The 11,792-nt window shown below is 57.3% G+C and overlaps 1 protein-coding gene across 2 annotated transcripts in view; it reads left to right on the forward strand.

Annotated features, from left to right (window-relative positions):
- The window catches only part of KMT5A (lysine methyltransferase 5A), a 13,860-nt gene continuing 2,068 nt past the window's right edge, over positions 1–11,792 (forward strand). The window contains exons 1-7 of one of the 2 annotated variants that reach the window (XM_070400125.1): positions 1–88; positions 344–471; positions 1,566–1,722; positions 4,798–5,017; positions 5,466–5,553; positions 9,601–9,660; positions 10,758–10,948. In XM_070400125.1, the coding sequence (XP_070256226.1) occupies positions 352–471; positions 1,566–1,722; positions 4,798–5,017; positions 5,466–5,553; positions 9,601–9,660; positions 10,758–10,948 (836 nt within the window). In that variant the 5' untranslated portion in view covers positions 1–88; positions 344–351. The remainder of the gene's footprint in view (positions 89–343; positions 472–1,565; positions 1,723–4,797; positions 5,018–5,465; positions 5,554–9,600; positions 9,661–10,757; positions 10,949–11,792) is intronic. The other variant, XM_070400124.1, reaches the window with a different exon arrangement.

The following is an 11,792-nucleotide window of genomic DNA, read 5'->3' on the forward strand; positions in this document are numbered from 1 at the left end:
GCAGCAGCGGCAGCGGCAGCGGTGGTGGCCGGGCCGCGGCGGCGGCGAGGGCGCGGGGCGCGCCGCCATGGGCCTGGCGGGGCTGCAGGTGGGTGTGTCGGGCCCGGCCGCGCGGGGGGCGGGCGGCGCGCGGGGCCCGGCGGGAGGGCGACCCGGGCCCCGGCCAGGCTCGGCCGGCCGGCCCCTGCCTCCCGGCGGTGCGGGCGGCCCATCGCCGCCGGGCCCTCGGAACATGGCTGCGGCGGGAGGCGCCGTCGCGGCGCCCGGCCCGGGCGGCCCCGCTCCCCGCCCCGCCGCGCCCTGAGCGCCCCCTCCCCCGCTTCCCCCGGGTCCCCCTCTCCAGGCAGGAAGATGTCCAAGCCCCGCGCGGTGGAGGCGGCGGCGGCGGCGGCGGCGGTGGCGGTGGCAGCGACGGCCCCGGGCCCGGACATGGTGGAGCGGAGGGGCCCGGGGAGGCCCCGCGCCAACGGGGTAAGCAGGCACCCTCCCCGCACTCACTCAGCGCGCCCCGCGGGCCGGGCGCCCCGCCGGCCCCGCGCCGTGAGCACGTGGGCTCGCCCCACGGCCCCCGCCCGCCGCCCTGGGGCTGGGATGCGGGCGGGACGCCCGGCCGGGCAGCTTCCTTCTCTGTTGCCTGCCTGGGAGTGGCGTCCACGCCCGCTCCGCCATGACCCTGGCAGTATCCGACCTCGGAAAAGTTTGTGTCTTTATGGCATTTCCACCCCGAGACCCAGCTGCCCCGGAGGTGGCTGCCTCCCCAGGGGTGCGGGGCCTCCTGAGGCCTCGCGGAGTCGGTGTTTCATGGCTCATCAGGCGGAAGGGCCCTCAGGGCTCCTGGGGAAGCTCCTCCCGTCTGCTTACTCACCAGAGGCCCCTCGCCCGGAAACACCAGCAGGGCCCTGGGCTGCCCTGCCCGCCTGCCCACCCGATGCCATTTGCAATGGAGGGGCCGCCCTGAATGTGCTGGCAGCGGGCCCTGCTTTTATTAGCTCTCCACCCCCACCCACCCAGCTAACCCGGAGAATCCTCCCACCTGCAGGCGGCCCCAGGTCCTGGGAGGCTGCTGGGCGGCTTTCATTGGAGAGGAGCCAGGCTTGGGCACCCACAAGGCTCGGACAGTAGTGACAAGTCCTCCCAGCTGACCTTGGGGCCTGGAAGTGGTTAATCAGGTTCCCTGAGGCCTGCAGCTCCTGCCAGAGTTAGCCCCTACCCCCGACCCGCAGGCCTTTCAGGGTCCCCCTTGGTTTCCTCCGGGCCATTCCCACCCGAACTTCCCTGCTGCCGGTAGGTGGACTGCTGCTTACGTAGACCTTTGGGCCCAGCTGGTTCTCCGGCTGGCCAGGTGTCCCCTTAGAGACCAGAGTTAGAGACCATATGTGGCCAACTCGGACCTGGGGGACTCGCACCCTAACGCTGCTCTCCGGGGGCTGGCACCCCGGCAGCCCTGCTTTGGAGAGATGATGATGCTGGGTTCTTTGTCTTTGGCGGTCTGCTCGTTCCTTCTCCGCTAAATGCTGTGGGGTCTTCTTCTTACAGCCTCTCAGAATACGCATTTGTCGTTCTAGGAGAATGTGTTTACCGGGCAGTCCAAGATCTACACCTACATGAGCCCGAACAAATGCTCTGGAATGCGTTCCCCCCTTCAGGAAGAGAACTCAGTTGCACATCACGAAGTCAAATGCCAGGGGAAGCCATTAGCCGGAATCTACAGGAAACGGGAAGGTAAGCCTGGGAAACAGCCCTGCTCTGACCACAGCGGCCTGGGCCGCAGAAGCCTCTCTCCTCCGTAATTATTGCATCTATATTAGGTTTTTATCCAGCCTTTTCATACCCAAGTGGGAAAGGAGCCCATTCTGTCTTGCTGCTAAGAAACGCAGACACAGGGGAACCGGCGGCCCATCCCAGGGCGTGTGCCCTGTCGGCCTAACAGGTTCTGCTGCTTTCACAAGAGTTGGCGTGTGTCCTTCGGGCTTGATTATCTTGCTGGATTGCAAAAATAAGCCCCCGATTTGCAAGGAAAGAGGCTCACAGGTGCCAAATGTGCAGAAATTATGAGTCTGGCTTGTTCAGAGCAGCCGCTTGCAGGCCTGGCTGTTGTGTGAGCACCGGGCCCTGACTTCCTTCCCTTTCATGAGCTGGCCTTGACCTCATTTCTAAAGTTTCTTTCCACTCAAGTGTTCAGAGCTCCTCTCTCACGCAGCATAGTCTGCAGTGAGTTTAAATACTGAACGAGAAAAGTATACGGTTAGTGAAAGTTCTGTCTGGACCCGCAAAACAAGCCGAAATCCTGCTCTAATCCAAATAGCCACTTTCCACGGGGCACTGGGCAGTGTGAGAATGTCCCCGTTCACCAGGCTCCCTTCTAGTCACAGTTGCCTTAAAACAGCAGAACTCTGACCACCAGCAGCTCCGGGTTAACAGAAACTACCACAAGTGATGGGTGAGCCCAGCCTCTGGTGCCAGAGCTGAGAACCAGGGGCAGGAGCCAGCTCGTCTTTTTTTTTTTTTTTAAATATATTTTTGTTGATTTCAGAGAAGAAGGGAGAGGGAAAGAGAGATAGAAACAACAATGATGAGAAAGAACCATTGACGGGCTGCCTCCTGCACGCCCCCCACTGGGGGTCGGGCCCACAACTAGGGCATGTGACCCTTGACTGGAATCGAACCTGGTACCTTTTAGTCCACAGGCCGACGCTCTATCCACTGAACCAAGCCAGCTAGGGCGCCAGCCCGGTCTTGATCCATCTCGGTGCACAGGGCCATGCTATGTCGTTGCTCTTCAAATGACCTGGGTTCTAACCCTCATCTCCCACTTATATGGAGGAGGCTTGGGCAGATGGCTCCTTTTCTGAGCCTCGGTTCTCCCATCTGTAAAGTGGGAGAGTGGCTACTCTGAATATCAGTTAAAGCATGGATGCCAAAGGGCCTTGTGAAATGCTCCCTCCAACAGCCCTTCCTCTGCTGGACCTCAGTGTCGCAGCCTGCTCCTCCCTGGATAGCCAGCACTTAGGGTAGCAGCGGCCACGGAGGGGTGGGCGGAGGGGCTCTGTCTACATTCGGTCAGCCTGTCTCATGTCCCTTCTGGAATGGGGCACGAGTAAATGGTTCTCAGTGGTGACACGCACACAAGCAAGCTTGTTTGGCTCATAGTATCACTAAATGGCAACGAACAGAATTTGGGGGCAGATATACTTAGGAGGAGACCCCCAAGGCCAGGCTCTTATTCTTGATTTTCAGCCTTTTTTCTGCCTTGATGTGACAGCTGGCGTTCATGGGCTCCCTGCACTCCTGGTCTCATCTCCCTCTGGTTCCACTCAGAAAGGCCGATAAGGGAGCGAGAGCGGCCTGGAGGGGTTTCGATGTGTGTATTTTTTCATCACCCCCAAAGAAACCCAGTATTAGTAGTCACACCCCATTCCTCCCTCCTCTAGCCCCAGGCAACTGCCAGTCGACTTCCTGTCTCTGTGGATTTGCTTGTTCTGGACATTGCCTGTAAATGGACTCATAGCCTTTTGTGCCTGGCCTCTTTGCCTCAGCATTTTTAAGATTCGTCCATGTTGTCGAGTGGATCAGTACTTTATTCTTTAATGTGACTAAATAATATTCCCTCATGTGGCTCGACCACATTTTATTTACCATCCACCAGTTGATGGAAGTGTGGGTTGTTTCCATTGTTGGCTATTATGAATAAGCTGCCATGAACATTCATATACAGGTTTCTATGTAGAAACGTTTTTAATTCTCTTCATAGATGCCTAGGAGTGGAATTGCTGGGTCAGATGGTAACGCTACGTTTAACTTTTTAAAGAACTGCCATGCTCTTCTGCACCATTTTACATTCCTACCACCCATGTATTATTTACTTTAAAAGAAGTTATTTATTTTATTGTTGAGAGTATTACAGATGTCCCCCTTTATTTTTTTTTTATTTTTTATTTATTTATTTATTTTTAATATATTTTATTGATTTTTTACAGAGAGGAAGGGAGAGAGATAGATAGTTAGAAACATCGATGGGAGAGAAACATCGATCAGCTGCCTCCCGCACATCTCCCACTGGGGATGTGCCCGCAACCCAGGTACATGCCCTTGACCGGAATCGAACCTGGGACCTTTCAGTCCGCAGGCCGACGCTCTATCCACTGAGCCAAACCGGCCCTGGCACCCCCCTTTATTTTTTAAATATTTTCACTTATTTATTTACTTTTAAATATTTTTATTGATTTCAGAGAGGAAGGGAGAGGAAGAGAGAGATAGAAACATCAATGATGAGAGAATCATTGATCAGCTGCCTCCTGCATGCCCCACACTGGGGATCGAGCTCACAACCCAGGCATGTGCCCGACCGGAATCTAACTGTGACTTCCTGGTTCATATGTCGATGTTCAACCTCTGAGCCATGCTGGCCGGTATAACTTACTAATTTTAGAGAGAGGAGGAGAGAGAGAGAAATATCTACTTGTTCTTCCACTTATTTATGCATTCATTGGTTGATTCTTGTGTGTGTTCTGATTGGCAATCAAACCTGCACGCTTTACATATCAGGACGACACTCTAACCAACTGAGCTTCCCAGCCAGGGCAGTCAATTATAGCTCAATAAAGCTGAGAAAAGTGCAGAAGACCAAAAGCTCTGCCCAGTGTTTCTGTCAAACAGTAAAGCCATTCGTGGACACCGGGCTTAACGGGCAAGGGCACACACCCATGACCCCCGCTTTCTCACAGCCTGTCCTAGAATGCAGCTGACGGTCTAACGGGGCGTCCAGAGTAAACCTCTCTCTCTCCCCTCTGCCTGCAGAGAAAAGAAACACTGGGAACGCAATACGAAGCACCATGAAGTCCGAGGAACTAAAGATCAAAGACGCCAGGAGAGGTCCCCTGGCACCTTTTCCAAACCAAAAACCCGAAGTAGCAGAACCTCCAAAAACTCCGACCTCGTCTTGTGATTCCTCCGGTGCAGCCATCGCCAAGCAAGCCCTGAAGAAGCCCGTCAAGGGCAAGCAGGCGCCTCGGAAAAAGTAAGCACCTCCCAGAGCGACCCCCGCCCCCTCCGTGCGGGCAGTTTGGTTTCTCTGGTCCCGGGGAGCTGGTTACGGGTAAGCAGGCCTCCCTTCCAGCTTCACTCACACTGAGGCTCACATCAGCCTCTCTCACGCTGAGGCCACACCCCTTGAGTCACCCCCCCAGGGACCCCATCCTTGGCCAGCATCTCGGTCTGCCATGTGTCCAGAGCTCAGGGGCCCTCCCCTCCCCCACGTGGCGCCCCCCTCACCTCTCCAACCCCCCGCAGAGAACAGCCTGCTTCTGATACTCTCTCTGAGGCCCCCACGGGCAGGTGAGCCTATAACCACAGGCTGCGGTGCACACAGGTGTCTAAGCGACCTGGTTTCCAGGGAGCTGCCCCTCAGGAGTTGTGTGGCCCCCCTGGGTGCCAGCGTGGTTTTCTCTTCTCCCTCCTCCCCCCAGAGCTCAAGGAAAAACGCAACAGAATCGCAAACTCACAGATTTCTACCCTGTGCGAAGGAGCTCCAGGAAGAGCAAGGCCGAGCTGCAGGTAGAGTCCCGTGGTTTTAATTCCAGCTCTTGGGTGGTGGGGGGAGGGGGGGCAGGGCTGCCCAGTGGGCAGTGCTCAGCATGTGGACCCGAGCTTTCTGTGTGTCTCCTGGGGCAAGTCTCTGCCTCTGTGGCCTCGGTTTCCTCAGCGTCTCTTCGCCTAGTGGGGATCATCATAATGCTCGGTCACCATAGGGCTCGGTTGAGATGCCTCTGGGAAGGGGCCTCAGAGCCTGTGGCACGTGGGCAGGGAAAGTCAGGCGTGACCCTGACGACGGCTTTTCCAGGGCTTGCTGGCAGGGCCATTGGAGCCTGGCACCCTAGGGAAGGCCGTGCACGCATTCAGAGGCTGATCTGTCTGCTGCCCAGAAGGTCCCATGTCGTGTCTCGAGGTGGTCAACAGCGATGGCTTGGGAGCCACTTACTGGGCGTACCACCTCCGGCCAGGAACGTAACCGTTCTGTGCCTCGGCTGCCCTGTCTGTAAAATGGGGCAATGGAGCATCTTCGGGGGTGGCTGGGAGGGTTAATCACCTTAACACACACAGGACAGTTAGAACCAGGCCGGGCACACAGTAGGCGCTGTGCTTCCCCAGCCTTGTCCCTTCCCAAGGCTCCTCTCTGCTCTTTGCCACCCAGCCATGGCCCCTAAGCCCCTGTGAAAACCGGCAGGATGGCCAGCTGGGCCGGGGCCTCCGCCCGCTGAGTTGGCAGATGCTGAGCTGTGCGGCCGTCTAGTGGGTCAATATTTGATGCAGTGGGTGTGGTCACTGCCTTTCTGAGAAGGAAAGCCGGGCGTGCTCTGGCCCTGCTTCCCTCACCCTCCACTCAGGAGCCCCTGAGCTGAGGAAAACTGGGACCGGCAGCCCCCCTGCTCTCTCACCCCTAAGCAGCCGAGGGCAGAGGGCCTGTGCCCAGGATTGCCACCCCACTGAGCGGTGGGGGGGCCCCCTGGCTGCCAAGTCCCTCCAGCATTCTTCATGTTCAGTCTCTAGGTACAGAGAAGGTCATTAGTATTTTTGCTCTCTCTCTTTTTTTCTTTGAATTGATGAGGCTTCATTTAAAAGAAAAACAAAATAAGGGGTCCATTTCCCGCCCCCGGAGAGAAGCTTTGGCTTGATTTCCCGAGAAAGGCAGTGTCTTTCAGCCAAGGCGAGAGGCCGTGCTGGGTCACTGAAAGACAGCATTGCAGAGGGCAAGGCGGTGCCAGGCCCAGCACGCAGACGCCTCCCCGCCTCCCCGTGCGGTCGGAGCTGCAGTCTGCCCACACAGGGAGGCCGCGGGCTGCGGGGTGGGGCAGCCAAGTTGGCCTTCATAAAAACGGGCTTGTCTATCTGGGGGAGTGAAGGCTGCAATGGGCCGGGCTGCGATGCCTGTCTGCCGAGCCGGGCACCAGGCGTGCGGAGGGGAACGGACGCTGGCTTCCCTGGAGCTTGGCCCGCAGCCGGTAGATCCGCTCGGTCACCGGACCAAGAGCCACGCGGTGTCCCTCCTGTTTGCATTGGCGCTGCTGAGTGAACACCAAGGCCAGGTGGTGGCTGGCCGGGCGGTGGGCCAGGGTGGTGTCTCGCCCTGCCTGCCCTTCTGGGCAGCAGAACCCGGGGCCCAGGTGGGTGAGCTATGGGAGAGGGGTGTGGGGAGCCAGGGGTGAAACAGACTAAAAGTCTGGCAGCCACGTCATTGAGTCTGAAGACAGCGTGGGCAGGGCCAGTCCAGGGTCCAGGGCAGGGGGTGGGAACTGGGCCTTCGAGACATGCCCCGAACCGCTCATGGCTTCGCTGTGGCTGGTTGGCCTGGCTGTGGGTGGGGTGGCGGCCAGCACGGGGGCAGGGACTGCGCTGGTTGGCAGTGCCCTGGCTTCACGCCCAGCCCAGCCCTGGGCCTGCTGTGCACACGCAGCTTGCTGACTCCAGTTCAGGGATGGCTCCTCCTATTCAGTCTGCCTGGGACCCCTGTGGGCCCAGGAAGCCTCGACCTGGTTTTTGTGCGCCCCAAACCATGCAGCCTTCAGAATGAAACTCAGTCCCCTTGGCTCTGCCTTCGGGGCATCGAGCTGGTCCCAGTTTTCCTCAGCTCGTCTCCCTGGTGCCATGCTCCCCCACGGCAGGAAAATCCCCAGTCACCTGCCCGTGTTCCTGCGAACACTCTCACTGACTCCTCCCGCTGTACCTCTCCTGCCTGGGCTGCATGCTTATTAATTAATGGTTCCGTGGAGAGAGTGTGTGTGTGTGTGTGTGTGCGCGTGTGTGTGTGTGTGGGTGTGTGTGTGGGGGGGCGGTGTGTGTGTGTGTGTGGGTGCATGTGTGTGTTGTCGCTCTGAGGGCTTACCAGTGTGCCAGGCACTGTTCTGGGCCAGGAGAGCCCACAGTTAACCAGCCCAGTACTCACGGAGCTTATGAAAACATAACCAAAAAGCAAGATGACTGTGGCCAGCACATGTTCATGAATAAACAGAGTAGTTTGATAGTGCAGCCAGGGCAAGGCTCCGTTGGCCACAGTAGTCAGGGGAATTTCTCCAAGGAGGTGCCTTGTGAGCAGATCCCGGGAGGAAGGGAGGAAGCAAGCCAGGTGAATGCACTGGGAAGAGGGTACTCCAGGCAGGGGGGGATCAGCAAGTGCAAAGGTCCTGAGGCAGGAACAAGCCCGAGCTTCTGGAAGAGCCAGCCGCCATGGCCAGAGTGTGGAGCCAGGCGAGGACGGCCCGTGGGCTCGAGAGGCCGGGACCTGCAGAACCTCACAGGCCATCGGAAAAATGGGTTTTATCCCGGTAGCCGTGGGAAGCTACTGAAGGGCTTTTGTTTCTTTGTTTGGGGATCATTTGAGGTTTACAGAGGAGTGACAAAGATAGGACAGAGGGCTTCCATAGACCCCTTCCTCCCTTTCCCCCGGTACATTTGTCACACCAGGGGCATTGCTGTGGGCGCATTACTACAGGGGTGGCTAAAAGCAGTCTACGGTTATTCATTACCTATTGTGTAATTTTTCATATGAACAACTGTATTGTACTTGGTACACTACTATTTAAAACTTTTCCTGAAGGCTTTAAGCTTTAAGGCCGTCCCAGTGAACATTTCTAACACACCCCTGTGGATGCCCCGTGGAGAGGGGCAGGGGCCAGGGCAGAAGCAGGAGACCAGGGAGGCCAGCAAGGTGACTGCAGAGGGGCCTGGGTGAGCGCCGTGTGGCTTGACCGCTAGGCAGCGGTGGAAATGGAGAGGAGCTGGGTTCCGGGCTGTCCTGGGTGCGCACGTGGGGGAGGGGGTCTTCTGAGCCCCCAGAAATCCCTCCTAAGGTGCAGACACCTGGTCTTGCGCACCACGGTGTCTCAGCACACAACAGACGATCAGTAAATCCGTGTGGACTGAGTGACTGGGAAGGTCCCGCGTGGGCTGCAGGCAGGTTCCGCTGGCCGAGGCACTGTCCCGGGTGGGCCCTGTGTGCAGGGAGGGGCTGAGCTCCGCTGCAGGTGGCTGCTCCGCTGCCAGCACAGCTTCGGTGGGTGCTGTCCCGTGTGGTGGGCTGGGGCTGCTGGTCTGGCTCTGACAGGTCCCTGCAGCGTCTTGCGCAGGGACAGACAGTGGGACCAGGAGGGGGCCGCCCTGGGGACAGGTGAGCCCGAGCACACCCTCTCCTCTCCAGCTCCTCCGTTCAGGGCGTGGGCTTTGGGGTGGAAGGCCTTTCTCACCCACGCCCCGTCCGATGGGCACAGCCTCCCGTCAACCCCAGCTGACTTTGTATCAAGTCAGAGTCCTGATTTTGGATGTCGGCGATCCAAATATTTTTCAAAACACTGCATGGCCCAAACAGAACACAGCCACACCCCGATTCTGCCTTGGGCCTTTTCTGTGTCCCTCCTGGTCCAGTGGAGCCCCAGGTGGCAAACTGTCCACCCCAGATGGGCAGTGAGGAAAGGATGGGGGTGCTGGGGGGCTTGGGCATCTCCCGGACCGATGTCATGGAGGCCGACTGTGGGTGACCTTGTGGTGTGGCCCCGCTGGGTCCAGAGCGGCCTGGGAGGAAGGCTGACGCGCCCCGTGTTTTCTTCCCAGTTTGAAGAAAGGAGAAGACTAGACGAATTGATCGAAAGCGGGAAGGAAGAAGGCATGAAGGTAAGGGGGCGGCTGTGGGCTAAGGTCAGAGTGACACCTCACTGCTTCAGTCCTTTCGTGGTTACTGATAGTGGCGCTGTTCATTGGTCGAGGGGCCAAATGCCAAAACCGTTGTCAAGGGTGCAACTCATGCGGAAACATAGCAGACTCTGAGTGAAATGTTAGCCCAAGGAGACGTTTTTAAAATTATGGTGAAACGCGTATAACATAGAATGTAGGACTTCAGCCATTTCAAAGTGCACCATGAAGTGGCATTGAGTGCACTGATCACCCCTCCACTTCAGAACCTTTTTATCGTCTCAAACGGAACCGGAAACCCCGTCCCCATTAGCAGGTGCGCCCCAGCCCCTGGCACCCACCAGTCAGCTTTCTGTCTCTGGACCTGCCTGTGGCTGACAGTCCTACAGACGGGATCGTAGAATAGGGAGCTGCTGTGTCTGGCTTCCTCCATTTAGCACCATGTCTGGGGAAACTTTTAAAAGGAGAAACGAATACATTTTTCCTTAACTCTGTTTTCCTGGAAAGTGGCAATGCCCAAGAAACTTGCTTTTCTCCTGGTAAATTTCACACACATTTGGGTGGATGAGAGAAGAGGAACTCTGGTAGCCAGGCGGGTCTGGGCTGGGATTCAGGGGCAGAAAGCTGTAGTCTCCACCCACCATCTAAGGAGATCTGGACTGAAGTCTGGGGCCCTGCAGGAGAGACTCAGAATCCTGGGTCCTCCTGCTCCCCCAAAGAGGCCAGCTGCGTGGATTTGAGTCCGTGCTACACCACTTCCTAGCCACATGGCCTTGGACGTGGGTCTGCCCCCTCTGAGCCTCAGTTTTTTCACCCGCAAAATGGGGCAACACCCACCTAGCAAATTTCTCAGGAGACATGTGACACTGCTTTGGGCACAAGGGAACCTTCTGGGTGATGGGTCGTGGTGATGGTTGCACCCCGGTGTACATTTTAATATACATTGAACTGAACTCCGAGGCATACCTCAAGAAAGCTGTTCAAATGAAGGTACAACCCCCAGGCCTCCTGAGCCGGCCTCGCACCGTGGCATCTCTGGCTATTGCGAACTAACCCTCTCTTTCATCACCTCCCAACAGATTGACCTCATCGATGGCAAAGGCAGGGGTGTGATCGCCACCAAGCAGTTCTCCCGGGGCGATTTTGTGGTGGAATACCACGGGGACCTCATCGAGATCACCGACGCCAAGAAGCGGGAGGCTCTGTATGCGCAAGACCCCTCCACCGGCTGCTACATGTACTATTTCCAGTATTTGAGCAAAACCTACTGGTAAGTCCACGAGTGCTGCGCATGGCGGAGAGGATGGGCCGCGCGGCCAAGGCCAGGAACACCCGATTCTGTGGCTCTGGCTTCCTGTTGAGTTCTTTTTTTTTTTTTTTTTTTTTTTTTAAATATATTTTATTGATTTTTTACAGAGAGGAAGGGAGAGGGATAGAGAGACAGAAACATCGATGAGAGAGAAACATTGATCAGCTGCCTCCTGCACACTCCCTACTGGGGATGTGCCCACAACCAAGGTACATGCCCCTGACCGGAATCGAACCTGGGACCCTTGAGTCCGCAGGCCGACGCTCCATCCACTGAGCCAAACCGGTTAGGGCTCCTGTTGAGTTCTTGCTGCCTTTTCTCAAAGCTCTGAAGCCGCTCTCCCCCACCCCCTTCCCATCTTCCAACTCTGGGTGCAGACGTGGACTGGTCACGTGAACACTGCTCCGAGGCTCACCTGCCTCCCCCTCTCAGGGCATTTGGCCAGGGCAGCTCTGGAAATTGCTGTCTGCTCCGTTCTCCAGATGGCCCGTGTACTGGATTGCGTTTTGTTGTGGGTTGTTTTTTAATAGACTGTTTTTTAGAGCAGGTTTAGGTACCAGCAAAACTGAGTGGAAGGTACAGAGAGTTCCGATACTCCCTGCCCACCCCACGCCCCCACACACACACGCACACGCACGGCCTCCGTCATCCCCAGCACCACTGACTTGTATTCATTTCTCGATTGTGCCGAGCTCTACAGTTGCCTCCCGAGCCTCCACAAAGAGCCCTTTGCGTTCCTGTCTCCTCCCACCCCCTGCCTGGGACACCCCGCCCGCCCGGTGCCTCTCTAGGCTCTTAAGATTTT

Source organism: Myotis yumanensis, unplaced genomic scaffold (genome assembly GCF_028538775.1).
Source record: "Myotis yumanensis isolate MYYU_CA2020_CCGP unplaced genomic scaffold, mMyoYum1.0.hap1 SCAF_19, whole genome shotgun sequence".
Lineage (NCBI taxonomy): Eukaryota > Metazoa > Chordata > Mammalia > Chiroptera > Vespertilionidae > Myotis > Myotis yumanensis.